Raw genomic sequence first — 26,552 nt, forward strand, 5'->3', positions numbered from 1 at the left:
GCCCAGGGTGGAGTGCAATGGTGCGATCTCGGCTCGCTGCAACCTCCACCTCGCAGGTTCAAGCGAATCTCCTGCCACAGGCTCCCGAGGAGCTGGGATTACAGGCATGCACCACCACACCTGGCTAATTTTGTATTTTTACCAAAGGTGGAGTTTCACCATGTTGGTCAGGCTGGTCTTGAACTCCTGACCTCAGGTGATCCGCCCGCCTCAGCCTCCCAAAGTGCTGGGATTACAGGCGTGAGCCACCGCACCCAGCTATTTTTTTTCGAGACAGAGTCTCACTGTGTTGCCCAGGCTGGAGTGCAGTGGCACGACCTCGGCTCACCACAACCTCTGCCTCCTGGGTTCAAGTGATTCTCCTGGCTCAGCCTCCTGAGTACCCGGGACTACAGACATACACCACCATGCCCAGCTAATTTTTGTATTTTTGGTAGAGATGGGGTTTCACTATGTTGGCCAGGCTGGTCTCGAACTCCTGACCTCATGATCTGCCCGCCTCGGCCTCCTAAAGTGCTGGGATTACAGGCGTGAGCCACCACGCCCAGCTACTAGTTCACTGCTTTCAAAATGTGGATATTTCACGAGAAATTTGGCTTCCTGGCTTCTCTTGAAAATAATCTTTTTTAAAAAAAAAACCTATAGAGACAGGGTCTCACTATGTTGCCCAGGCTGGTCTTGAACTTCTGAGCTCAAGTGATCCACCTGCCTCGGCCTCCCAAAATGCTGGGATTACAGGTGTGAGCCATCACACCCAGCCTCAAAAATAATTTTTAAAACTATAGTAGGCCGGGCACGGTGGATCACGCCTGTAATCCCAGCACTTTGGGAGGCTGAGGCAGGCAGATCACAAAGTCAGGAGTTCGAAACCAGCCTGACCAACATGCTGAAACCCCATCTCTACTAAAAACACAAAAATTAGCTGGACGTGGTGGCATGCACCTGTAATCCCAGCTACTCAGGATCCTGAGGCAGAAGAATCGCTTGAACCTGGGAGGTGGAGGTTGCAGCGAGCCGAGATCGCGGCCACTGCACTCCAGCCTGGGCAACAGAGCAAGACTCCATCTCAAAAAACAACAACAACAACAACAACAAAAAACTATAGTAACACCAGGCCTGATTCCCCTGTTGGCAACAACTTGGCTAGAGCTTAGTGGCTGCCCGCTCTGGTCGAGTTATTCATATCATAATTCCTCAAAGCCCCTATACACCTGACCCACGTCACTTAGTTTACCTGCCCATCCCTCCATAACACTAGAAAAGATATAGGGGGCAAGGAATTGAAGCCAATGGGGAAGCTACAAGTGGAAAAAAGAGGTTGTGTCTCTTATGGCCATCACACATTTTGTGCCTCAGTTTTCTTTCAACTTGGAAGGAAGGTTAGAACTGGTTTAAAGCAGGGCATTTTGGACATAGAGATCTCGCGCCCAGCAGGTTGTATGAACTAGACTGTTAAGATTTCTGGCTGGATGTTGGGCCAAAGTCAGCTTGAGCCTATAGTCAACAAGCCCTCACTCAACTACTCAACTGCTGGAAGTTGCTGTCCAAAGAGGGAGCATTGGGCCACAACTCGCAGGGATCCCTGTGGGACAAAGTTAGCATGTTCCTTTCCCCCAGACCCACCAGCCACGCAAATAATTGCACCTGGCATCCCACTGTGGGGCACAGTTCATTTGTCTTGTTGGTTTATTGGCCTACAGAGTTGGACACACACACAAATGCGGAGATAAATATTGGTCAGTTTCTCTAAATCTGGGTCCTCACTACGTATAGAGCTAGAGTCTGTAGAATTCTAAATCTTGCGTGCTGTGGCACAGAACCAGTGGCCTTCCCACTCTGCCACCACCCTTCTTCCCAGGGAACATGGGGAAAGAGGGCACGAACTGACAAGACTTGATCATTTTCAAAAGACAAAACTGCAAAATCCCAAGTTTCCAACATCTGAAACTCACAATATTCAAATTCCCCAGCTCAAATACATATATTTTAATCTCCACGTCGCCACAATCTCATTTGTTGCCCAGAACCACCACATTCTGGAAGCTATTTTCCTTAATCATATTTAAAAAAAAATAAATGACTACAATCTCAATTCTCCCAAAAAAAAAGTCCATAGTTTTGGAATTTTGACCTATTCTGAAGTTCCAATTCTCCGGTCCATCCTCAACCCTTCCATTTTCCCATGCCTGTTTGCCTCAGAGGAGTATGGGTTAAGGATATAGGGGCACTGTCATCACCTCTGCCCCTGCCTCCAGGCCTTCCTCAGTCTCTCTTGTGGTTCCGCTGTATAGATAGATAGATATATAATTTGTGTGTAGATATATATATATGTATTCTTTATTATGCTTTTTTTTGCAGTTTTTCTAAAGTGCCAGAAACAAGATTTGTGGGAATTTTTAGTGATTTTTTTTTTTTTTTTTTTTTTTGCATTTTTCCCCATTTGAAACTTTTCCCCCTCTTAAAAATTGGAACTTGGTACATTCAGTAGGAAATTCATCACTCAGGCTGTGGCCAAGACCAAGAAAAGTGCAAAGAGACAGAGGAGGAATGAAGGAGTGACTCCTCTGTGGTTAACATTCAGGGAGCCTGTCTAAAACCTCCCCTTTTGTATATGCTGGGAGGGTATGAGGGGTAGGAGGATGGTCCTGGCCCTCCCTAAACTCACCTCCCTCCAAAAGCCATGATCTTGCCCTTGGCAGTGATTGCTGCTAGGGCAGCCATCTTGGCCCCAAAAACAGTAGCTGGGGAAAAGACTGCCATTTTGATGACAGCAACTTTTCCTTTTAAAACTGCACTCCTCTAATTCCCATTTGTCAAATTTGCTCCCCCAAACTGGCTCTCCCCTTGTGAGCTATTTTTTGGGGGGAGGTGGGTGGGATGGAAATGTTCATCCAATCAAAGAGCAGGGAGGCCCAGTTTTCAAAGAGAATTAGGAGCAAACATTTCTTCATCTCCCCCACTGGAAGGAAATACAGGGACCCCTGACCAGGGTTAACTAGTGCAAATTAGGGATTAGGGACTACTTAAAGTCCCTGTACCCCATCCCTAGGCTGGGATCTTTGGGTGTGGGGAACTGAGTCAAAGATGGGGTGTAAGGTGCTATTTTGAAGGGAAAGTTGGTGGGGATACCCCAAAGCCCACCAGAAGAGCAGAATGGTTCCCCCAAAACCATCTGGAGTGATTGGTGAGGGGAGTGACACTGGGGAGATGGGAATACAGGTAAGGATGGAAGGTCATGTGCAAATCCTGGGCTTACCCACCCATCCGACCCCTATCATTTTTCTGGCTATTTGGTCTAGTCTGGGAGAAACCATCAGGAAAACAAACAGGGAGAAAGTAGATTCCCTTCTCCATCCCATATGGAGTTCTTCCCTCCTGGCCCCCAAATCTGGTTTAGCCCAGAAGAGGCCATATGTAGAGGCAGAAAGAGGTGTGATCGGCTCACCTCTTTTGCCTTGGAAGAATCTGGAGCTCACTGGATTTGGAGGTCAAGATAGGGCCAATATTTCCCTGCCCTGGACTGGGAAAGTGCTCAGCCACGGAACAGAGGGGCAGAGGGGCAGCCCTCCCCCAAACCTCCTTGACCTGGCTTGGGAGAGGCCATCTCCAAAGTCCAGGAATATGGGGAGGAACAAGGAAGATCCAAAGGCATGGAAGCCGAGGAAGGCGTCTTGATGCAAGGGAAACAGGGACGTAGAGACCCACGCTTGGGAAGGATGGAACCCAAAGCCACACTCCCAGGTGGGCGGGGTCAGGTATCACAATGGTCTGGTCCAGGCCCTGGGCCACAAAGAATGGAATGTGCTAGGAAGCATCTGGGAAGGGCTTAGAGAAAGCTTCAGAACAAAGGGGGTCATTAGGTGACAGAGATGGTTTCCCCCTAGGTTTACGAATCAGGCGAGCAGGTTAGACATTCAGAGCTGGTGGGGGCTGTGAGTAGAGATTCAGGTTAAGTATATTGCTCAGTTGCCCCAAGGGCTGGAGAAGGGATGGAAGCTGGCCCTGCCCCTCATGGAGGCCATTCCCTGGAGGAAGATTGAGAGGGGAACCTCGAAAGATCCCTTCCCAGGAGATGGGAAAACTACAATCTCACACAAAGCAGCCTGACCCCTGAGCTCCAGGGGCCCCCAAGTCCCTGCACAAGAGTGTGGAGGGGCTCCGAAGGGGCAGGGAGGCCAAGGAGCTGGTAGTGGTGGGGGGTTCAGGGAGGGTGGCATCTGGTGAAAGGGGGATTGAGCCCCAGGGTTCACCCCACATCGCCCTTCTGGGTTCTCTCAACCCCTGCCCTTTCCCCTTCTCCCTTAGGGGGAATTGGTGGAGGAAGAGTTGGGGGAGGTGGTGTTGGCGGGGCAGGGGGTGCTGCTTGAGGATTTACTGCGTAGCCAAAGACCCCTGGTAGGAAGGGAAGGGCCCCCCCACCCTTCTCATCAGGTAGGACCATGTTGAGAGCAACTGGGAGAGCAGCCAAGTTACTGAAGTTGTAAGGGTAGGCGGCAAGGAGCTGGGGGCCGTAGACGAGTGGGTAGGGCTCAGGGTAGAAAGTGACTTTGGCAGCCCCTATCCCCTCAATCCGGTCCCCCTCACCAGCCCCCACTGGCCCTTCACTCCCAGATTTTCCCCTGCCACCACCAGGTTCCCGGCCACCCCCAATCAGGGCCAGTGGAAATTCCTGCACAGGTGGGTATACATAGCTGCCCCCGCTTGCCACCACTGGGGGCTCCTCACCCCCTGAGATGACAGGGTCCTGGAGTGAGGCGGTCTCGGAAGCTTCCTCAGCAGCAGTGCTCCCGCCACCTGCCTCACCGCTGGATGAGGAGACTTGCATCTCTTGGGGGGCTTCCTCCTTGACATCCCCGGGCCTGGTGCCAGCGCTGCCCTTGGAATAGGCAATGACAGGGGTTGGGGTGCCCCCAGGCCGCTCAGCAGCATGCCTCTGCCCGTGGCGGCTCAGGGCAGCTGCGGTCTTGCACACCTTGGCGCAGTGGGGGCAGGTAAAGCGGGTGGAGGGCCTCCGTCCGGCCCGGGAGCTGTGGGAGCCCCCACCGTGGGCCTCTTGGTGCTTCCGCAGCTTTCTCAGGGTGGTGAAGGTCTGGGCACAGTCCCCACAGCGGTGCCTCCGCTCTGTGCGGGCACGTCCCGCTGGGCTCTCAGCCGCTGGGGTTTCCTCCCAGCTCCTCCGTTCCAGCTTCTGCCTCCAGCGTGGTGGCCGACGGCCTCGGGGCAGCCCACTGCCCCCCACGCTGGCACCTCCAGCAGCTCCAGCCTTGCGCTTAGGCTTGTAGGAGTAGTAGGGCCTCCAGAGCTGGTCCTCCCCACCAGCCTTTGATTCCTCCTCCTCCTCCTCCTCCTCTTCATCCTCCTCCTCTTCGTCCTCCTCACTCTCCTCCATCTCCTCTCCGCTCAGCTCCCCAGGACGCAGGTCAGTCTCTGAGATGCGGCGCTTGACGATGGCCTCCTCCCCTATTCGCACAGTGATCTGACACAGTGGAGGTGGAGCCTGCAGCTGAGAGGGACCCCGGCCAGCCCCTGCGGGGGGACCCCCACCTCCACCAATCCCACCCACTGGCTTGGCTGTGTAAGTCAGAGTCCTTCCAGCCCGTGGATTCCGGCCCTTGGCCTCCTCCGTGGGGGTGGGGGTGGCGGTGGCTGGCCCTGCAGCAGTGGCTGGGCTGACTGCTGTGGCTGGGTTGGTGGGTGTGGCTGCAGGCTCAGGGGGAGGAGGTGGGTATTCTCGTTTCTTGGGTGGCCTCGGGGGAGCAGTGTAAGTGATAACCGAGGCAGCTTGGGACCCTCCTGTGTTGGCCGTCCCACTCCCCGCTCCACCACTGCTACTGCCCCCATGGACAATGACAGAGGGGGCTGGGTGGGCAAAAGTGATGACAGAGGGTGGAGGGCCAGGCTCTGGGGCAGGTGGGGGCCCAGGCGGCGGGCTGGCTGGCATTGCCACAGGGGCTGGTGTGTTGAGGCTTGGAGAAAGGGGGGCCTCCGGGGCTCCCTGGCTGTAGGTCTTGTAGGGCCGCTTGGCTGCCCGCATGGGGAGCAGGCGGTAGAGCTTGAGTGTATTGAGCTTGGGCTTGTAGCCTCCATTGGGTGTCTTCTCACTGGCGAGGAGGCCCGGGCTAATGCCGTGGAAGGCTCGCTGGTGGGTCTTCAGGTTATAGTAAGTGACAAAGGTCTCCCAACAGAAGATGCACTGGTACCTGGGTCAGGACAGCAGGGAATAGGGCAGGAACACAGCCACTTGAGTCAAGGGCCCTGAAGCCTCCCAGGTCCTCCTGCACCCTGCACTCAAACCTGTGACTCCCGCAGCTTTGCGCTGCCTCCCTCACCCGGCCAGCCTCAGTGCAGGTGCCCGTCTGAGCTTGGTGCCCCCACCAGCTGTGAGACTCTAGGCCTCGGCTGTCCCATCTGGGACCCAGCCTAACTCACAGAGCCTTCTTCTCAAGCCCAAATGACAGAATGGGAAATGACTTAAGAACAGGGACACCGCGTGAAAACACGAGGCCCTGCTTGGAATAGTGTAATGACTCCTGGACATGTCTGTGCTGCCGCAGTCCTTTCTGGTGAGGGCAGCTTTCTCTGTCCCTCTAGGCCCTCCCCACAGCTGCAAGCCAGGACATGGCACAAAGAGGCCCTAATAAACCTCAGCTGATGAACCCTGGAGGCGAGGTTGCAGTGGGCCAAGATTGCACCACTGCACTCCTGTCTGGGCGACAGAGCGAGACTCTGTCAAAAAAAAAAAAAACCTCAGCTGAAGGAATTGGGGCTGGAGGGAGGCAGACCGGTGAGTGGTGGTGAGCAGGGGCCTCAGGATGGCTTTTTTTTTTTTTTTCTTTTCAAATTGTTTGTAGAGGCTGGGCACAGTGGCTCATCCCTGTACTCCCAGCACTTTGGGAGGCCGAGGTTGGCAGATCACCTGAAGTCAGGAGTTCAAGAACAGCCTGGCCAACATGGTGAAACCCTGTCTCTACTAAAAATACAAAAATTAGCTGGACGTGGTGGTGCACGCCTGTAATCCCAGATACTCAGGAAGCTGAGGCAGGAGAATTAAAGTATAATAATAATAAAATAATAATAATAAGTAATATCAGTATAATAAAAAAAAACCAGGTGTGGTGGTCCGCCTGTAATCCGCAGGCGGATCATGAGGTCAGGAGTTCAAGACCATCCTGACCAACATGGTGAAACCCCGACTCTACTAAAAATACAAAACAAAATTAGCTGGGCATGGTGGCGCATGCCTGTAATCCCAGCTACTCGGGAGGCTGAAGCAGAATTGCTTGAACTGGGACCTGGGAGGTGGAGGTGGCAGTAAGCCGAGATCGTACCACTGCACTCCAGTCTGGGCTACAGAGAGAGACTCTGTCTCAAAAAAAAAAAAAAAAATTGTTTGTAGAGATGGGGTCTCTATGTTGTCCAGGCTGGTCTCAAACTCCTGACCTCAAGCGATCCTCCCACCTCAGCCCCTCAAAGTGCTGGGATTACTGCTGCAGCTAGCCTAGTTTCAGGATAACTTTCTAGGCCCTAAGCCCCACCCATTGCCGCCCTTGTTCCTATGATCTCTGAGTGACAGCCTCCAGCCGCTCCCCTGCGAGCCTATATCACTCACCTGCGCTCCCCCGTGTGCCACACTTCATGCTTCGTGCGGTACTCCGCCAGGGCGAACACTTTCTCACAATAGCGGCAGGGGTACTTCCTCCGCCACGAGTGTACATTGCTGTGTCTCTTCAGACTGGACAGGGTCACGTAGGAACGCTCGCAGGCCGCGCACACATACAGCACGTGGCCACCCACCACCTTCACCACGTGCTCGGGGCCCCCTCGGAAGCCCACCGGTGGAGGCAGGGCCGAGGCGTCCACCCCTGCAGGACCACCAGGGCCAGCGCCCCCAGCTCCCAGCCCTGTAGACCCCCGAGTGCTGGCCCCCCGTCGGCACTGGGCCTCATGGGTCTGCAGCCGTTTGGGATGGATGAAGCTTTTTCCACATTGGGGGCAGGGGAGGGGCCGCCGGGGCAGGGAGCACTGCAAGTCAGGGGCCTGGGCCTCAGCCCTGTCACCCTCCCACTCCCCAGCTGGCCTGGGCCCGGGCCCAAAGCTGTCCTCTTCAGGCTGCGAGGTGGCCATGGGGGCTGGGGTAGGAGGTACCCAGGCATCACCTCCCTCCCCCAGGCCCTGAAGGCGGGAGATGCCCAGACGGCGCCCCAAAGCTCCAATCTCTGCTACAGCTGCCCCGTCCCCTCCACCACCAGGCAGTGCGAGCCGGGCGCTATAGATGAAGTTGAGGACATCAGAAAAAGCAGCTGCTGGGACTCCTGGCAACTCCAGGACCCGGGGCGGGGAAGAAGCAGGGGGAGAGGCTGGAGGGGGAGAGGAAGAGGAAGAGGAGGAAGAAGAAGAAGCAGAGGAGGAGGAAGAGGAAGAAGACGAGGAAGAGGAGGAGGAGGAAGAGGCAGCTGTGGTGGTGGCAGGGTTGGGTGCGGCGCCCCCAGTAGCTGGTGGGAGGGGCAGTGGGGCTGAAGTGAGCAGGGCCTCTCTGAAGAAGGGACTTGAAGCAGCCAGGACGCTGCGGTGAGCAGGGAACTTGGTGTCTCCGGCTATGAGGGTGACGTCACAGAAGAGGCCACGGAGCCGCTGTTCATTGAGCTGGCGCAGGACAGCGGGGGCATGGGACGGGTCCGTCACCTCTGCAGGGGGGGGCATGGTGCCAGCCTAGACAGTGGGAGAAGAGGCCGGGTAGAGTCTCAGAGGCTGGGCAGAGGGCAGGGGCTTCTAAGATCAGGCAGAGAGAGGATCAGGAGCTGCTGGTCAGAAACTAGTGGAAGGCTGAATCACTTCAGGTCACAGAAGTCAGGGGTTGGCCCTTAGCCACCCAAGTCTGGCCAGCATCCAAGACCAGTATGTCTAACTCACTTCTGAGGCTGGAAGAGGCCAGAGATACCTCAGGTCATGGTGAAGGTCAAGGGGTCATGACCTCTGAAGTCACAGACTAGAGAGGTAAGTGAGGGAAACCTCTCTCACGGGAAGGAGGAGGAAGCTCCATAACTCCTGATAGCCATTTCACAGAACTCCCCAGCCTAGACAAAATGGCCGCCCCTGCTGGCCTGCTGCCTTGGGTCTACTTTTTCCTCACCGTAGGCCTCTGGGTAGCTTCTCACCTGAGAGCACAGCCAACATGGAGTGGGGCGGGGGGTGGCTCAGCGAGTCCCTTCTCCTGGGCCGCTTCCTTCTGCGGAGAAACAGAAATTATGTCAGGGGAACCTAGAGGAGGAGCAGGAGAGGGTCCTCGGGGAGGGAAGTGGGAGGAAAAGCCCCCAGGAAGTGGGCAGGGGTGCAGCACTGTGGCCAGAGAGGACACCTGGGTGAGCCCAGACCCCTCCCCGGAGCCTCCGCCAGGTTATTTGTTTAGCTATGTCCAGTCAAACCTGGGAGGTCATGCAGATTATTGCAGAGCCTTGTTCTGCAGGCCCAGAGAAGTACAGTGACAAGATAATGTGCATATTCCCAATTCACCTCCAAACAATATAGTAGCACAGGTCCAGCCCATAGGTTCAGGGAAGCCTGTCACAGCACTCTCAAGTCCCTTTGGCCCAATCTCCAGGGCTCAGAGGAAGTAAAAAATTTGCATGTTGTCATTTATCACAATGGTCTCATTTACATATCAAAATAATTTGTGAGTTTTTAAAAATTAGACCTAAGCTGATAGATATTCAAATTAGGAGAGGACCTCCTAACATCCTCCCATCCCCATAAATCTTAGAGGGGGGTTTCTGGCCCAGCTGCCAGGCAACCATCGAAGACCACTGACCCATACACAACTGCCAGCTTGCTCCAGTCTCTGGAGGGCACTGGAAAGGCCACAAGACCGGGAGGCCTGGTCCCACACCTTACTCAGAGACCTGATGCCCTAGGGATTTGGACTTAAAAAGCGGCAGAATCACAACTCCGACCTCACCTCTTGCTGGGAGACTTGTCCAGAGGTAAGAGCAAGGCCAGGCGCGGGGGCTCACGCCTGTAATCCCAGCGGTTTGGGAGGCCAAGAGGGGTGGATCACCTGATGTCAGGAGTTCAAGACCAGCCTGGCCAACATGGTGAAACCCACATCTCTACTAAAAATACAAAAAATTAGCCGGGCATGGTGGCACGTGCCTGTAATCCCAGCTACTTGGGAGGCTGAAGCAGAAGAATCACTTGAACCTGGGAGCTGGAGGTTGCAGTGAGACGAGGTCACGCCACTGCACTCTAGCCTGGGCAACAAGAGCAAAACGGAACGTGGGGGCGGGGGGTTGCAGTGGGAGGCGCTCACCCCCCGCCCCTCAACCGGGGAAACAAAAAAAAAAACCCCCCACAAAAAAAAAAAAAAAAAAAAAACCCAAAAAACAAAGGGAAGAGCAGACAACTGAAATGCAAGCTCAGGCAGTCAGCAGCAGAGAAAGCACCGCACAGCCACCTTCACCTGCAGGCACCATCAGGGCCTTGAGGACTCTTTTCAGTTGAAGGTTTGAGTTCAAAAGCCAGACTTATCCAAAGTCACACAGCGCTGGTAATGACAGGTGGCACCTATTTAGAGATCCAGGCCTGCAGACTTGAGAGCAGAGCTCTCCGGACCCTCTCCTCTGCCCTCCACAAAGCCTGGGAGCTGTCACCCATCTTTGAGGGTGTCCTTCCGTATGCCGTGGGGGGCCACATGTGTCTTCAGAGGTGTCCGGCATCAGGAGTTCCTCATACAATTCCCATCCCCTGAAAAATGTTCTTTCCCATTTATCACTCATACTATCTGGACTCAAAGGCCTTTTCCCCACATATACCCCATTTCACATTCCCCAAAATATTTTCCTGACACCTCTCCTGGATGGGAAGAAGGAAGATGGTAAACAGGGGTGATATTCCAAAGTTTTAACAACCCTGTCTGCCAGGGACAGATCACGTTCTAGGTCAAGTGTTACCCTGTCAGTTGGTGAATTTCAGATAGGTCAGGCATCCTGAGGAAGGGGCCTCACTGCATTCATGGGCTGGTGCTCAGGCCTCTCACTCGCTTCCATGATAACCACTGACTTAATGGGACCCCAAGAGTCAGTGTTTTATTTGGATTACCTCATTTGTTCCTTATCACTACCCTGAAAGCAGTTAGCTTTCCCTCTTTTTTAATTTTAATTTTAATTTATTTATTTGTTTTGAGATGGAGTCTCGCTCTGCGCCCAGACTGGAGTGCAGTGGTGCAATCTCAGCTCACTGCAACCTCCGCCTCCTGGGTTCAAGCGATTCTCCGGCCTAAGCCTCCTGAGTAGCTGGGATTACAGGCTGCAGTGAGCGCTGGATGGCGATCAGTCCAGCCTGGGTGACAGAGTGAGACTCTGTCTCAAAAAATAAAAATAAAAATAAATAAAAAATAGGCCAGGCATGGTGGCTCACGCCTGTAATCCTAGCAGTTTGGGAGGCTGAGGTGGGTGGATCACGAGGTCAAGAGATTGAGACCATCCTGGCCAACATGGTGAAACCCTGTCTCTACTGAAAATACAAAAATTAGCCGGACGTGGTGGCGGGCACCTGTAGTCCCAGCTACTCGGGAGGCTGGGGCAGGAGAATCACTTGAATCCGGGAGGCGGAGGTTGCAGTGAGCCGAGATTGCGTCACTGCATTCCAGCCTGGTGACAGAGCGAGACTCTGTCTCAAAAAATAAATAAATAAATAAAATGACAGACTATGGGCTGGGTGCAGTGGCTCACACTTGTAATCCTAGCACTTTGGAAGGCTGAGGCAGGTGGATCCCTTGAGCTCAGGAGTTCGAGACCAGCCTCGGCAAGATGGAGAAACCTGGTCTCTACAAAAAATACAAAAATTAGCCATGTGTGGTGGCATGCTCCTATAGTCCCAGCTACTCAGGAGGCGGAGGTGGGAGCATCCCTTAAGCCCAGGAGTTCAAGGCTGCAGTTAGCTGATTATGCCACTGCACTCCAACCTGAGTGACAGAACAAGACTCTGTCTCAAAAAAATAAAATAGGCTGGGCATGGTGGCTCATGCCTGTAATCCCAGCACTTTGGGAGGCTGAGGTGGGTGGATCACCTGAAGTTCAGGAGCTCCAGACCAGCCTGGCCAACATGGTGAAACACCATCTCTACTTAAAATATAAAAAATTAGCAGGGCATGGAGGCAGGCACCTGTAATCCCAGCTACTCAGGAGGCTGAGGCAGGAGAATCACTTGAACCCAGGAGGCAATGGTTGCAGTGAGCTGAGATCATGCCATTGCACTCCAGCTTGGACAACAAGAATGAAACTTCGTCTCAAAATAAACAAATAAATAAAATGTCAGATTATGGCTTATAGACGCTACGTAGCCGGCCCAAGGATGTATGACCAGCTAGTAGCAGGGCTGGGATCTGACCCCAGGAAGTTTGGCTCGAAAGCCTGTGTTCCTGATGACTTCACCATACATTAATGAAGGAGGTGTTTATGGCACCCACTAGGGTACAAATAGCCTACCTGGGTGCCTTTCTGAAAATTAGAAGCAAGGTTCTTTCCTCCAGGAGGTAGCGGCCCTGTGTAGGTGGGCAAAGTCAAGGTTTGCCTCCAGTCCCCATTCACCCCATTGGCTGGGCCTGCCAACCTGCACAACCATATGTGGTGGGCTATGCATGTGTGACCATGTGCTGACTGCCACAGTACTTGGACGAGACCTGTCAGGGCTTCTTAGAACCAGAGACACCCAATGCTGGACTGGCCCTTGGAGATCACATACAATCATTGTCATCATGGTCTCTGTAGCTGCCATTTATGAAATATTTATTTTTGAGACAGGGTCTCATTCTGTTGCCCAAGCTGGAGTGCAGTGGTGTGAACGTCGCTCACTGCAGCCTCAACCTCCTGGAATCAAATGATTCTCCTGCCTCAGCCTCCTGAGTCTCTGAGACCATAGGCTTATGTCACAATGCCTGGCTAATTTAATTATTTACTTTTGTAAAGATGGGGTCTTGCCATGTTACCCAGGCTTGAAATACTTACGATGTGCAAAGTATAATGCTAAGCATTTTATCTGTATCATCTCATTTCAACACTCAAAATGGCCACAGTGAGACAACCGGCTTAGAGAAATCAAATATTCTAAACTCCTCCCTTTCAGGTAGAAGGAAGGTAGTGATGGGGTTATCTGCCTCTGGTTTTGTTGCTAGCCAACCCAGCGTTTGGACGCAGCTTGAGTTAAACTGCCCTATCTTGGCTACTGCCCTGCAAGGCCTTATAGGAAGTGGAAAAGACTAGCTATGTGACCCCCAGGCAGGTTACTTAACCTCTCTGTATTTGTTTCCTTGTCCGTACAGTGGGGACAATTTTTTTTTTTTTTTTTTTTGAGACGGAGTCTCGCTCTGTCACCCAGGCTGGAGTGCAGTGGCGCAATCTCGGCTCACTGCAAGCTCCGCCTCCCGGGTTCACGCCATTCTCCTGCCTCAGCCTCGCCGAGTAGCTGGGACTACAGGCGCCCGCCACCACGCCCGGCTAATTTTTTGTATTTTTAGTAGAGACAGGGTTTCACCGTGGTCTCGATCTCCTGACCTCGTGATCCGCCGGCCTCGGCCTCCCAAAGTGCTGGGATTACAAGCGTGAGCCACCGCGCCCGGCCCAGTGGGGACAATTAATAGTTCCTACCTTGTGGGGTTGTTGTAAAGATTAAATGAGCTAACAACTGGCAATATTTAGTTCGTAGAACTCAGTCCTGGAAAATGGTGGGGAGAAGTAGTGAAGAAAAAAAGGCACAAATTGGGCTTCCTGGTAGGTTTGGTGGCTCTGTGGTTTTAGAGTTTTTTATTTGTTTGTTCTTCCCATTTCTCTACTCTTCAGTGCCTGTGTGACCTCAGATGTGCCACTGAGGTGGGGATCTGAGCATGGACACCAGACACACCCTACATCGTGCAGTTCTCTCCGGCTGGAATGTTCTTTCCTCCAGATAGCCTCATGCAGTGAACCCCAACTTCCTTTAAGCCTTGACTTAGAAGCCACCTTCCCCTGAGGCCTTCCTTGGCCACTCCCCACCTTCTAAAACTTCCTATCTCCCGACCCTACTTTATTTTGCTCCTTGGCACTTAGTAACACCTTTTTTTTTTTTTTTGAGACAGAGTCCAGCTCTGTCACCCAGGCTGGAGTGCAGTGGTGCGATCTGGGCTCACTGCAACCTCCGCCTCCCAGGTTCCACCAATTCTCCTGCCTCAGCCTCCCAAGTAGCCGGGATTATAGGTGCCCAACACCACGCCTGGCTAATTTTCTTTTTCTTTTTTTTTTTGAGACAAGACTGCCGCCCAGGCTGGAGTGCAGTGGCGCGATCTTGGCTCACTGCAACCTCCGCCTCCCCAGTTCAACCAATTCTTTGCCTCAGCCTCCCAAGTAGCTGGGATTACAGGCGCCTGCCACCACGTCCGGCTAATTTTTGTATTTTTAGTACAGATGAGGTTTCACCATCTTGGCCAGGCTGGTCTTGAAATCCCAACCTCGTGATCCACCCGCCTTGGCCTCCCAAAGTGCTGGGATTACAGGCATGAGCCACTGCGCCCAGCCTGGCTAATTTTTTTGTATTTTTAGTAGAGGCAGGGTTTCACCATGCTGGCCAGGCTCGTTTTGAACTCCTGACCTCAAGTGATCTGCCCGACTCTGCCTCTCCAAGTGCTAGCATTACAGGAGTGAGCCACTGCACCTGGCCATGCTTTTTTTTTTTTGAGACGAGGTCTCACTCCGTTGCCCAGGTTGGAGTGCAGTGGCACAATCACGGTTCATTGCAGCCTCAACCTCCCAGGCTCTCATGACCTCCCACCTCAGCATCCCTAGTAGTTGGCACCACAGGTGCACACCACAATGCCCAGTTAATTTATTTTTTATTTTTAGTAGAGATTGGATCTCTCTATGTTGGCCAGGCTGGTCTCAGACTCCTGGGCTCAAGTGATCCTTCTGCCTCGGCCTCCCAAAGTGCTGGGATGACATGCATGAGTCACTGAAACTGGCCCAACTGCTTCTCTTTTTTGGCGGGGGGGAGCGGGGACAGAGTCTAGCTCTGTCGCCCAGGCTACAGTGCAGTGGCATGATCTCGGCTCACTGCAACCTCCGCCTCCCGGGTTCAAGCGATTCTCCTGCCTCAACCTCCCGAGTCACTGGGACTATAGGCGTGTGCCATCATTTTTTTTTTTTTTTTTTTTGAGACGGAGTCTCGCTCTGTCGCCCAGGCTGGAGTGCAGTGGTGCGATCTTGGCTCACTGCAAGCTCCGCCTCCCGGGTTCACGCCATTCTCCTGCCTCAGCCTCCCGAGGAGCTGGGACTACAGGCACCCACCACCACTCCCGGCTAATTTTTTTTTTTGTATTTTTAGTAGAGACAGGGTTTCACCATGTTACCCAGGATGGTCTCGATCTCCTGACCTTGTGATCTGCCCACTTTGGCATCCCAAAGTGCAGGGATTACAGGCATGAGCCACCGCACCCGGCCAGGCCCAGCTAATTTTTGTATTTTTAGTAGAGATGGGGTTTCACCATGTTGGCCTGGCTGGTCTTGAACTCCTGACCTCAGGTGATCTGCCTGCCTGGGCCTCCCACAGTGCTGGGATTACAGAGTCTGGCCAATTGTTTTATCTTTTTTTGAGACGGGATCTTGCTCTGTTGCCCAGGCTGGAGTACAATGGTGAGATTGAGGCTCACTGAAGCCTTGACCTCCTGGGCTCAAGTGATCCTCTCACCTGTCAGCCTTCTGAGTAGCTGGGACTACAGGTACCTGCCACCATGCCCAGCTAATTTTTGTATTTTTTGTAGAGATGAGGTTTCACCATGTTCCCCAGGGCTGGTCTTGAATTCCTGGTCTCAAGCAATCTGCCCAGCTCAGCCTCCCAAAGTGCTGGGATTATAGTGGAGAGCCACCGTGCCCAGCTCCTATTTCTTACTTATCTCTGGAATGTAAGCTCCAAGGGGTAAAAGGTAGGAATGTTTTTGGTTTTGTTTTCTTTTTGAGATGGCGTCTTGCTCTGTTGCCCAGGCTGGAGTGCAGTGGCACGATCTCTCTCGACTCGCTGCAACCTTTGCCTCCTGGGTTCAAGCAATTCTCCTGCCTCAGCCTCCCAAAAACCTGGAACTACAGGCATATGCCACCACCCCTAGCTAATTTTTGTATTTTTAGTAGAGACAGGGTTTCAACATGTTGGCCAGGCTGGTCTCGAACTCCTGACCTCAGGTGATCGATCCGTCTTGGCCTCCCAAAGTGCTGGAATTACAGGCGTGAGCCACCGTGGCCAGCCTTTTTTTTCTTTTTTTTGACATGAGTTCTCGCTTTGTCACCCAGGCTGTAGTGCAGTGGTGTTACCACAGCTCCCTGCAGCCTTGACCTCCCCCAGGCTCAGGTGATTCTCTCATTTCAGCCTCCCAAGTAGCTGGGACTACAGGCATATGCCACTACGCCCAGCGAATTTTTTGTATTTTTAGTAGAGATAGGGCTTCACCATGTTGCCCAGGTTGGTCTCGAACTCCTGGGATCAAGCAATTCACCGCCTTGGACACCCAAAGTGTTGGAATTACAGGTGTGAGCCACAGCGCCCGGCCAAGGGTAGGGAATTTTGTCTGCTTTGCTCATTGCCGTATCTCAAGTCCTTAGAATAGGGCCCAGCACATAATAGGTGGTAAAAACAAAACAAAAAAACTGGTAAATGAATGAACCTGTCCTCAAAGTCCATCTTCCAGGACGGAAGCCATCGTCCATGCTGGACTGAGTTGGCCCGGAGATAGGGATGACAATTATAACTTGATCACTTCTGGGCCAGGCACAGTGGCGCACACCTGTCATGCCAGCACTTTGGGAGGCTGAGGCGGGCAGATCACTTGAGGTCAGGAGTTCCAGACCAGCCTGGCCAACATGATGAAACCCCATCTGTACTAAAAATACAAAAATTAGCTGGGTGTGGTGGTGCACGCCTGTAACCCCAGCTACTCAGGTGGCTGAGGCAGGAGAATTGCTTGAACCGGGGAGGTGGCGGTTGCAGCAAGCAGAGATTGCGCCACTGCATTCCAGCCTGGGTGACAGAGTGAGACTCTGCCTCAAAAAAAAAAAAAAAAAAAAAAAAAAAAGCCAGGTATGGCCAGCTCATGCCTGTAATCCCAGCACTCTGGGAGGCCAAGGCAGGTGGATCACCTGAGGTCAGGGATTGACCACCCGCCTGGCCAACATGGTAAGACCAGCCTGGCCAACATGGTGAAACTCGGTCTCTACTGAAAATAAAAAATTAGCTGGGCGTAGCGGCGGGCGCCTGTAATCCCAGCTACCCGGGAGGCTGAGGCAGGAGAATCACCTGAACCCAGAAGGTGGAGGTTGCAGTGAGCCAAGATCATGCCATTGCATTCCAGCCTGGGCAATAAGAGAGAAATTCTGTCTCAAAAAAAAATTAAAAGAAACCATAAATAAGCTGACCACTCTGGAGTCCTCACAATTTCCCTCATACTCTTCTTGGGGCCTCACACACATTACCTCATTTAATGATATTCTCAGTACAGCCACCCACAGTAGGTTTTATATTATCCTGTTGCCCAGGCTGGAGTGCAGTGGCATGATCTCGGCTCACTGCAACCTCCGTCTCCTGGGTTCAAGCAATTCTCCTGCCCCAGCCTCCAGAGTAGCTGGGATTCCATGCCCAGCTAGTTTCTGTATTTTTAGTAGAGACAGGGTTTCTCCATGTTGGCCAGGCTGGTCTTGAACTCCTGACCTCAGGTGATCCACCTGCCTTGGCTTCCCAAAGTTCTGGGATTACGGGCATGGGCCACTGCGCCCAGCCATATTATTCTAATTTTACAGAAGAGGAAACCGAGGCTCAGAGAGGGATATACCTTGCTCGAGTCGCACAGCTTATAAGCAGCAGTCAAGATTCGAATTCAGGCCCAGCTGACCCCAGATGCTCAATCTTTCCCTCTGCCATACTGCTAGAGCTGGCCCTGAAGAGGCCTATGGCCCGCCAGCTGGTTACATAAACCACCGCACAAGGTCTCACGTGCTAAGTGCTAAATGTGTCATGTCTGACTCCACCCTTTCCCTCGCTCCCACATCCAGCAGTCATCAAGTGTGGCTGAAATCGCCGACGAGCTTGGGAATGGCTCTGGAAATCTTCCCTTTGATAGCTCAGGTCCTTGTTAACACTCACGTGGTCCAAGGTTATGGCCTCCCAGCTATCCCCTGGCCTCCAGGCTTACCTTCCTCCATCCAGCCCTCCTCCCCCTGAGGGTCAACATCCCTAACCACAGTTCAGGACTATCACTCCTGGGCTCAAAACCTCCACTGTCCCCACTGACTCTAGAATAAAGTTCAAATTCTTCTACCAGGTAGTCAAGGGCTCTGGTCTAGCTCCAATCTTCCTTTTTAATCTTGCCTTGTGTTGTCCTCTTCAAACACACAGTACTCAGTGTGAGCCAGGCGTGGTGGCACATACCCATAGTCCCAGCTACTCAGGAGGCTGCGGCTAGAGGATTGCTTGAGCCCAGGAGTTTCAGTCCAGCCTGGGCAACATAGTGAGACCCCGTCTCTAAACAAATGAACAAAACCCCAGACACCCAGTGTGCCCTCCAGCTTCTACATGACCCACACCTTCACGCCTTTGCCTGTGCTGGCTTGTCCTGCCAGAAATGCTCTTTCCCCAAGCTTGTCAAAATCCCTCCAAAACGTTAAGATCTAACTCCGAGGCCACCTCCTTCTTGGCCCTCCCTGATCCACAGGATGAGAACAATCACTCCTTCCTCTGACTCATCAACCTTTTGTGCTCCCATGGCCAGCATCCACCTTATACAGCAGCAGAGACTCAGGTTCTCATGCCCTCGGCTGGGGCTCCCTGAGCATCCGAGTCTTCTGAAATGGACTGCTGCAGACGCTCAGTTCTGCAGCAACTGGGGAGAAGAGTGTCGGAGGGAGTTGCGCAGAAAGGACCATCCACTGAATGTTCCAGAAGGCAGCAGCGTACAGTAGTTAAGAGCACAAGATCTTCAACCTGATTACCCGGGTTCAAATACAGCTTCACCTCTTACTAGCTAAGTGACTTGGGGCAACTTACTTAACTTCTCTGGACCTCAGCTGCCTCACTTGAAAAAGGGAGGTAATTAGAGTGCCTACTTCATGGTGTTGTTCTGAGGAAAGAGTGGCCACATGTAAGTGCCCTGAGGACAGGCTGGTGCACGGTCAGTGCTAAGCAAGTGTGTGCTGTGTTGTTCTGAGGAAAGAGTGGCCACATGTAAGTGCCCTGAGGACAGGCTGGTGCACGGTCAGTGCTAAGCAAGTGTGTGCTGCCATTATTATCAGCGAAGCTCCAAGAAGGGAATTCCCAGTTCGGGGGGAGGGCTAACAGGGGCTGGCATAGGCACAGCCCCCAGACTATAGCCACTTTCTGGGTCCATTTCCCATGTGCTTTTGGAAGATACGCAGGGCAGGTGATCAGCCCCATTCTGCAGATGAGGAACCAAGCTTCCTTCAGATCAAGTGCCAGTGAGGGAATGGTAAAGACGCCAGAGCTCCTTAGCCCTGGACCATGGCTCCTTTCTCTTCACCAGACCATCACTGTGCACCTGTTGTGCAGGCTCCCACAGCGGCCACCCCTTCCCAGCCCCCTATGCCGGAGGGCCTGTCTGCAGCACCCTCCCTTCCTCCACATACACACATCCTTCCAGTGGGGCCAGGCACAGTAGACAGCGGTGTGCAGGCTTGGAATGCACTTGCACACACACCCCTAGAAGGGCCCAGGCCCCAAAGGTGAGGAAAACCTGTTCTGAGGAATCTGCCTAGTGAGCGAATTCCATTCCGAGGCCCTTCCACCGTCGCAGGAGTGGGGCCCAGTGTGCGTCAGAGATACTCACAAGGGGGGCAGAGAGAGGGAGAGGGTGAAGGGGGAGGAGGCTGAAAACTTCACGTTTCTTTTTTCCATTTTAGTGACAAGAGTCACACCCAGCCTTTACATAAACATGGCCAAGGAGCCGCTCTGTCTAAGCTTACTTCCCTTGTGGCCGCCCAGCCTCTCCTCCGGGTGACCCTGACACGCTGGGCAGGCTGATGAGGGGCAAACACACAGACCCTGCAAAGATTAGCTGGGCCGTCTGACAACACCCATGCCTCCCGCCGGCCGCCATGCGCTACCCTGCATTTATCTCCCGCCTTCCTCATACCAAATCCCCTCCGCAGCCCCACCGCCACTTAAGCACACAGACGGCAGGCACGCACACACAGCCTGCTTGTGGCTGGCCTCTTGGGTCTGAGGCCCACACTGCCCTTGTCACGCCACCTCCCTCCCCACATGTGTTTTCTGACCAGCTTGCCTTCCAGCCCAGCAGCCCAGACAGACTCCTACAAACAACGTCACAAAAGAATCCTGTGGAGAATGTTGCAAACACACAACCTTCCCCTCGCTTGGCTGCCCATGATCCCATAAACACAACTGGCGCATTCCACCCCGAGCCCCTCACATCAGTGCCAGCTGACCCACAGGCCCCTGAGACACACCCTGGGGTTCCTCACTCCCGTCATGATCTTCGGGATCTGAGTTCTAGACGCGCAGCCCCCATGCAACGCGCTCATCACGGACACGCAAACCCATCCATCGCCCTCTTCACCACTGGACCACACCTCAGCAGGGCCACAGAAATGGGACCCAGACGTGACGCCTTCTGACTCAAAGGCCCACAACTGCCCCCTCCGAAAGGGCACATACACTGCATCCTGGCACCCTCCGCAACACATACAGCATGCCAGCTCTGCAGAAAACAGTTCATAAACAGGTCATAGGTGCAGCACAAACACACATGCGAGAAAACACATGCTGTAGAAAACATACAGCCCCACATCGAACAAACTCTGCACCCAGCATGCTGTGCCCTGCTCAGAATGCCCATCTATCACCCAAAGCCACAGGGCTCGTCTTGTAACTCTGCCCCACAACACTGGACACCCCTCCTGGCTTTCTATCTCCATGGCCCAGGGAGGGCCCTACCCAGACCCCTGGCTGCCAGCAAACGGTGGTGCCCAGGAGAGGTTTACCTTGCCCCACCACACAGCACGAGACACACGATCTCCAAGACTCACAGCCACAACCCTGCCCCGACGGCGCGGCGGTTCCGGGGCCCCAGATCGCCCTGCGCACCCCGCACACCCCAACTCTGGGGCGCTCGGCGGCCCACCCCTCCCCCTCTCTGCCTGGCTCCTACGCCATCACCCTCCCAGCAGCTTGCAGCGCTTGCCCGGGCTCACACCCGCCCCACCCCACCCCCAACCTGCCCCACGGGGGGAGGGGGACATTAGGCTGCAGAATTAACCCTTCAAAGGGGGAGTGAGCGCCGCCCCTTCCACGGCCCCAGGCGATCGCGTCCCCCGGCTGCCCCTCGCTCGGACGCCATACCAGGGCCCCCTTGGTCGCCCCCCAGCGTCGTGCGCGCCCGGGGGCGGGGCCAGGCTCAGCCCCCGACCCCTGCGCCCCCAAGTCAACCCCAAAGGAGAGCGGTCTGGGCGCGGGGCGCGGTTGGGGCTCCCGCGGCGCCGGGCAGCGGAGAGGGGGCCTGGCAGTTGGCTCTGGTCCGCCCTGGCCCTGCCCAGTTCGCCCCGGGGCCCACCTGACTGCGATGGCGTCGCGTCCGCCAGGCCCGGCTCATCACCGTGGCCGCCCCCGGCCGCTCCGGTTTCGCCCGCCTCCAGCTTCGGCTCCGGCTCCAGCTCCGGCCCTGGCCCCCCCAGCGCCTGGCCCCGGCCCGGCCCCGCTGCCGCCGCCGCCGCCGCCGCCACTGACATCATCGGCTCCCCCCCGCCCCGGTCCTACCCCCACCCCCACCCCCGGAAACAGTCCCCCCCCAGCGCCGCCGCCGCCGCCGAGAGGAGGCCGGCGCAGCGCAGCCGACACCGACACAAAGCTCCGAGCGCCCGACGGCCTTCCCCAGGACTGATCCCCGCGGCAGGACACTGCGCCGCGCTGGGCCACCGGGCGGGTGGACACCGAGCGGGGCGCAGGCCGGGCTGCAGCATCGTGGCAGGGGCGCACGACCACTGACCCCCAGGGAAAGGGCTCCCTCCGCCCTTCCTCCTGCACGCCCTTCACTCAGCGGTGCACACTGCCTGAAAGCATAACACACAGGCTCTCAGGGTGCAGACATGACATGGCAGACTCATAATCAGGCCCAGTGGGACTCACAGACCCAGGGTCGGCACACTCAAAGAGGGCCAGCCCTGGACACACACACACACACCCTCTCCAGGAATGCGCAGGAAAGCTCAGCAGGCCGCGGAAAAGGAAGGCCCTGGCCCTGCACACGGGGCACACATGAACGACCACCAGCGCAAATGAACACACGAAGCTGGCTGGGTACTTTGTCCCCACCAGCAGATAGATCCACAACTATAGACTTGAACATAAATGCAGAGGCCTTGGTGTGGGCCTCTGGGGACAGCATCAACAAAACACCAGGTGGAAGCACACACAGAAAAAAACACATTCCTGAAACTCCACAGGGACAATCCCAAGAACTCCTCCCTGGTGCTGGAAAATTAAAAACTAAGGAGATGGAGGAGCCAGGCTTCAGAGCTCCTTGCCTTAAAACCTCTCTGAGGCTGGGCGCAGTGGCTGACGCCTGTAATCCCAGCACTTTGGGGGGCCGAGGTGGGCGGATCACAAGGTCAGGAGATCGAGACTATCCTGGCTAACACGGTTAAACCCCGTCTCTACTAAAAATACAAAAAAATTAGCCGGGCGTGGTGGCGGGCGCCTGTAGTCCCAGCTACTTTGGAGGCTGAGGCAGGAGAATGGCGTGAACCTGGGAGGCGGAGCTTGCAGTAAGCCGAGATCTCGCCACTGCACTCCAGCCTGGACGACAGAGAGACACTCCGTCTGAAAAAAAAAACAACAACAAAAACCTCTCTGAAACAACGCAAGATATAAACAAACAAATTAATGTAAAGCCACAGAGCTAGCCATAAAAAGAATAAAAGAATCAGACAAACTTTGGAGTCATGGAGACATAAATAGAAAAGAAGCAGAGTTGGGCTGGGCACGGTGGCTCATGCCTGTAATCCCACCACTTTGGGAGGCAGAGGGGAGCGTGGATCACTTGAGGTAAGGAGTTCAAGACCAGCATGGCCAACATGGAGAAACCCCATCTCTACTAAAAATAAAAAATTAGCGGGGTGTGGTGGTGCATGCCTGTAATCCCAGCTACTTGGGAGGATGAGGTAGGAGAATTGCTTGAACCCGGGAGGTGGAGGTTGCGGTGAGCCAAGATTGCTCCACTGCACTCCAGCCTGGGCAACGAGAGCAAAACTCCGTCTGGAAAAAAAAAAAAAAGTTAGCCAAGTGGTTAGCCAGGTGTGGTGGTGCATGCTTGTAATCCCAGCTACTTGGGAGGCTGAGGCAGGAGAATTGCTTGAATCTGGGAGGTGGAGGTTGCAGTGATATGAGATCACACCATTGCACTCCAGCCTGGACAACAAGAGTGGAAACTTCGTCAAGAAAGAAAGAAAAGAAAGAAAAGAAAGAAAGAAGGAAAGAAGGAAAGAAAGAAAGAAGGAAAGAGAAAGAAAGAAAAGAAAGAAGGAAAGAAAGAAGGAAAGAGAAAGAAAGAAGAAAGAAAGAAAGAAAAGAAAGAAAAAGAAAGGAAGCAGAGTTAGACTCAGTGGGAAAACAGGCGTGCTACCACCTCAGGAGGGTTCCAGGGAAGAACCCCACCCCCACTCCAACCAGGTCACAATGGCTGGAGCTCTGAAGGGCCCAGGCTCCCTGAGCCAGGAGGAGAGAAGAAAGTCCAAGGAAAGATGGTGAGTGTGGGGGCCAGGGGCCCAGTACTCCCTCCCTATAGCTCCTGGTTGCTCCGTTTCCCCTCCTTTCCTAAAACTTAGCTGTCTCAGAGATACCCACAAATAGAATTCATAATGGTGTCCCCAGATGTCTCTGGAACCTGTGGCATCACACAGATGCATAACGTCTGAGGCTTCCTCCCCTTCCTCAATCCAAGAGAGCATCCTGGGTCCTTTTTCTCCTCCCAGGAACAACTTACCCAGGGTAACGATGCTCCAGGACTGCTCACTCCTTGCTTCCTGCTCCAGGCCCACATTATACCATCTCACTCATCTTTTAGGCCCTTTCTAGCTCCCAAGAGTTCCTCAGCAAAATAGCCCGACACTATACACTCCCATAGGGTCCCAGACCCCATCCTGGCATCTGCCCTGCCCCAGGTCGCCTGGGCTGTGGCTGCTGTCTACCCTGAGCTCCTTTCTCCCTAATAGGCTGGCAGTCACCCCTACTGCAACCTGCCTGACTTCACGCAGCCATCGCCGCCCTCCACTCCACCCAGCCTCCCCTGGCACCAGCGCTGCCAGCCCTCTGATGCCACCAAGGGCCTGCTGGTGGCCCTGCTGGGTGGGGGCCTGCCTGCTGGCTTCGTGGGCTCCCTTTCTCGTATGGCTTACCAGGCTTCCAGCCTGCCCTCGCTGGAGCTGCTCATCTGTCGATGCTTCTTCCACCTCCCTATTGCCCTGCTACTTAAACTGCGTGGCGACCCACTTCTGGGACCTCCTGACATCCGAGGCCGGGCCTGCTTCCATGCCCTGCTCAACGTCCTCAGCATTGGATGTGCCTACAATGCGGTTCAGATGGTGCCCGCTGGCAACGCTGCCACTGTTCGCAAAGGTTCTTCCACCGTCTGCTCCGCCGTCCTCACCCTCTGCCTTGAGAGCCAGGGTCTCAGTGGCTACGACTGGTGTGGACTGTTGGGCAGCATCCTAGGACTAATCATCATTGTGGGACCTGGACTCGGGACACTACAGGAGGGGACCACGGGTCTCTACACCATCCTGGGCTATGTGCTGGCTTTCCTGGGAGGCCTGGCGCTGTCCCTGGGGCTTCTGGTCTGTCGTTCTCTGCACTTTCCCTCCTGCCTCCCAACAGTGGCCTTCCTATTTGGCTTGGTGGGGCTGCTGGTCTCTGTGCCAGGCCTCTTTGTGCTGCAGACCCCCGTGCTGCCCAGTGACCTCCTGAGTTGGAGTTGTGTGGGGGCAGTGGGGATCCTCGCCTTGGTCTCCTTCACATGTGTGAGCTATGCAGTCACCAAGGCCCACCCTGCCCTGGTGTGCGCTGTCCTGCATTCCGAGGTGGTGGTGGCCCTTATACTGCAGTATTATATGCTCAATGAGACTGTGGCACCTTCTGACATCATGGGGGCAGGGGTTGTGCTGGGCAGCATTGCCATCATTACAGCCCGGAACCTCAGCTGTGAGAGGGAAGGGAAGGTGGAGGAGTGAGATAGAACTTGGGAGCCCGGGGGTTGGGAGGGACAGGGATAAATAGAGGCAAAGACTGAAGACAAACATGGGAGGAGAAGTGACTGGACAAGAACTGGTGTGGGAGAGGGCTACCTCTCAGAGTCAAGGGTGACTTGGGGACTTGGTGGAGAGAGACTACCTAGAAGACCTGGAGCCAGCCTGGGACCAAGGGATGTGGAGTCCAGGATGGGTCCTGGAATCAGGGCATAACTAAAGGGTAAAGTCTGAGGAGCAGATCCAAGGGTGTGATGCAGGGAGTCCGTGGGCCACAGGGAGGACTTCACTCAGCAGCAAAGAAAAGAGCACTGGGGCTGGAGTGTTCCGGCAAAGACAGAGCCAGCAGCTGCGCTGGGGGAGGGGAGCGTGCCTCCCCACCCCTCCCCTCACGGCGAAGGTTTCCTTTCCTCGTGCTTGTGGCCCCCCCTCCTTGGGGTGGTGACGTGACATTGACATCAAACAAGGATTACTCTGAATGTGCCTTGCAGTGGTGTCGTCTCTGCTTTGGAGGGAGAGTGGAAAGTCCTACGACCGTTCTCATTGGAGAATCCCTTGGGATCCCCGCCCCCCATTTTATTCCTGAAATATTCTACAAAGTGGAGGATTTCCTAATGTTCAGATGCCTTGACCCCAAGTCCCCCAGGACTTTCGTGGCCCGCCCCATGGCTAATCTGCTTTTCTCGGATTGTCGCGGTCCCGTGATCTCTCCCGGACAGTGGCCACACTCCTTCCAGAGCAGGCCTCCCAGCTGAAGTCTCTTCGAGCGGCTCAGGCCATGGATCTAGGACCATGGCTCGGTACACCGCGGCATTAGAGGCCAGGAGATGCCCACCCGTCTCTGGGGGCCGTTTGACACACATCGGCTACTTCCGGACAAGCCACTGGTCCCGCCATCTTGGTTTGTTCATGCATATTCAGCAAGATAACTGCATATTCATGAGCAACCGCCCTCCCCCGGGAGGACCCGCCCCGCCCCGCCCCGCATCCATTACCGATTCGCAGAGCAGACCATTTTCCAGCTGGGGGGGGGCTACGAATGAGAGGCTTTTGCTGAAGATGAAACCGTTGTCCAAACTAGAATGAAAGCAGCCCAATTTTACCCTCAAGTCTTCAAACCTTAAGCCTCAGTGCAGAAAGGAGCAGCGAGGAGAGGCGGTGGGATTAAGGAAAAAAATTCCTCTCTCCCTGTCACTTCAAAAGGTCGCCCAACCAGCGAGCGGGGGGTTGACCCACGACTCTGGCTCGCACCCCGTGCGGGCCTGCGCAGGCGGCCCCGTAGCG

General features: G+C 54.5%; 2 protein-coding genes and 1 long non-coding RNA gene across 10 annotated transcripts in view; 2 read left to right on the top strand and 1 right to left on the bottom strand.

Annotated features, from left to right (window-relative positions):
* The window catches only part of ZBTB4 (zinc finger and BTB domain containing 4), a 27,111-nt gene extending 598 nt beyond the window's left edge, over positions 1–26,513 (bottom strand). Inside the window, exons 1-4 of one of the 7 annotated variants that reach the window (XM_058431302.1) lie at positions 26,264–26,513; positions 9,156–9,226; positions 7,610–8,709; positions 4,726–6,200 (exon numbers count right to left, since the gene is read on the bottom strand). In XM_058431302.1, the coding sequence (XP_058287285.1) occupies positions 4,726–6,200; positions 7,610–8,700 (2,566 nt within the window). In that variant the 5' untranslated portion in view covers positions 8,701–8,709; positions 9,156–9,226; positions 26,264–26,513. Of the gene's footprint in view, positions 1–1,667; positions 6,201–7,609; positions 8,710–9,155; positions 9,227–9,510; positions 9,752–9,952; positions 10,259–10,453; positions 10,760–17,833; positions 18,719–21,583; positions 21,768–26,263 lie in introns of those variants that run through there. The other 6 variants (XM_032140120.2, XM_032140119.2, XM_032140123.2 and 3 more) reach the window with 6 other exon arrangements.
* On the top strand, positions 8,700–19,133 carry LOC131381956 (uncharacterized). Its single transcript, XR_009211046.1, has 3 exons — positions 8,700–8,994; positions 9,758–9,977; positions 18,713–19,133. It is a non-coding gene; the product is annotated as an uncharacterized LOC131381956 (long non-coding RNA).
* On the top strand, positions 23,011–26,275 carry SLC35G6 (solute carrier family 35 member G6). 2 transcript variants are annotated; one of them, XM_058431304.1, is made up of 3 exons: positions 23,011–23,073; positions 23,436–23,771; positions 24,240–26,275. In XM_058431304.1, the coding sequence occupies exons 2-3, from the start codon at positions 23,769–23,771 to the stop codon at positions 25,251–25,253; spliced, it is 1,017 nt and encodes a 338-aa protein (XP_058287287.1). In that variant the 5' UTR covers positions 23,011–23,073; positions 23,436–23,768; the 3' UTR covers positions 25,254–26,275. The 2 variants fall into 2 exon arrangements, with proteins under 2 accessions (XP_058287287.1, XP_031996018.1); XM_032140127.2 differs by having other exon boundaries at positions 23,050–23,771.
* Positions 26,514–26,552: the final 39 nt, after the last annotated feature.

This window comes from Hylobates moloch, unplaced genomic scaffold (assembly GCF_009828535.3).
Source record: "Hylobates moloch isolate HMO894 unplaced genomic scaffold, HMol_V3 SCAFFOLD_19, whole genome shotgun sequence".
NCBI classification, from domain to species: domain Eukaryota; kingdom Metazoa; phylum Chordata; class Mammalia; order Primates; family Hylobatidae; genus Hylobates; species Hylobates moloch.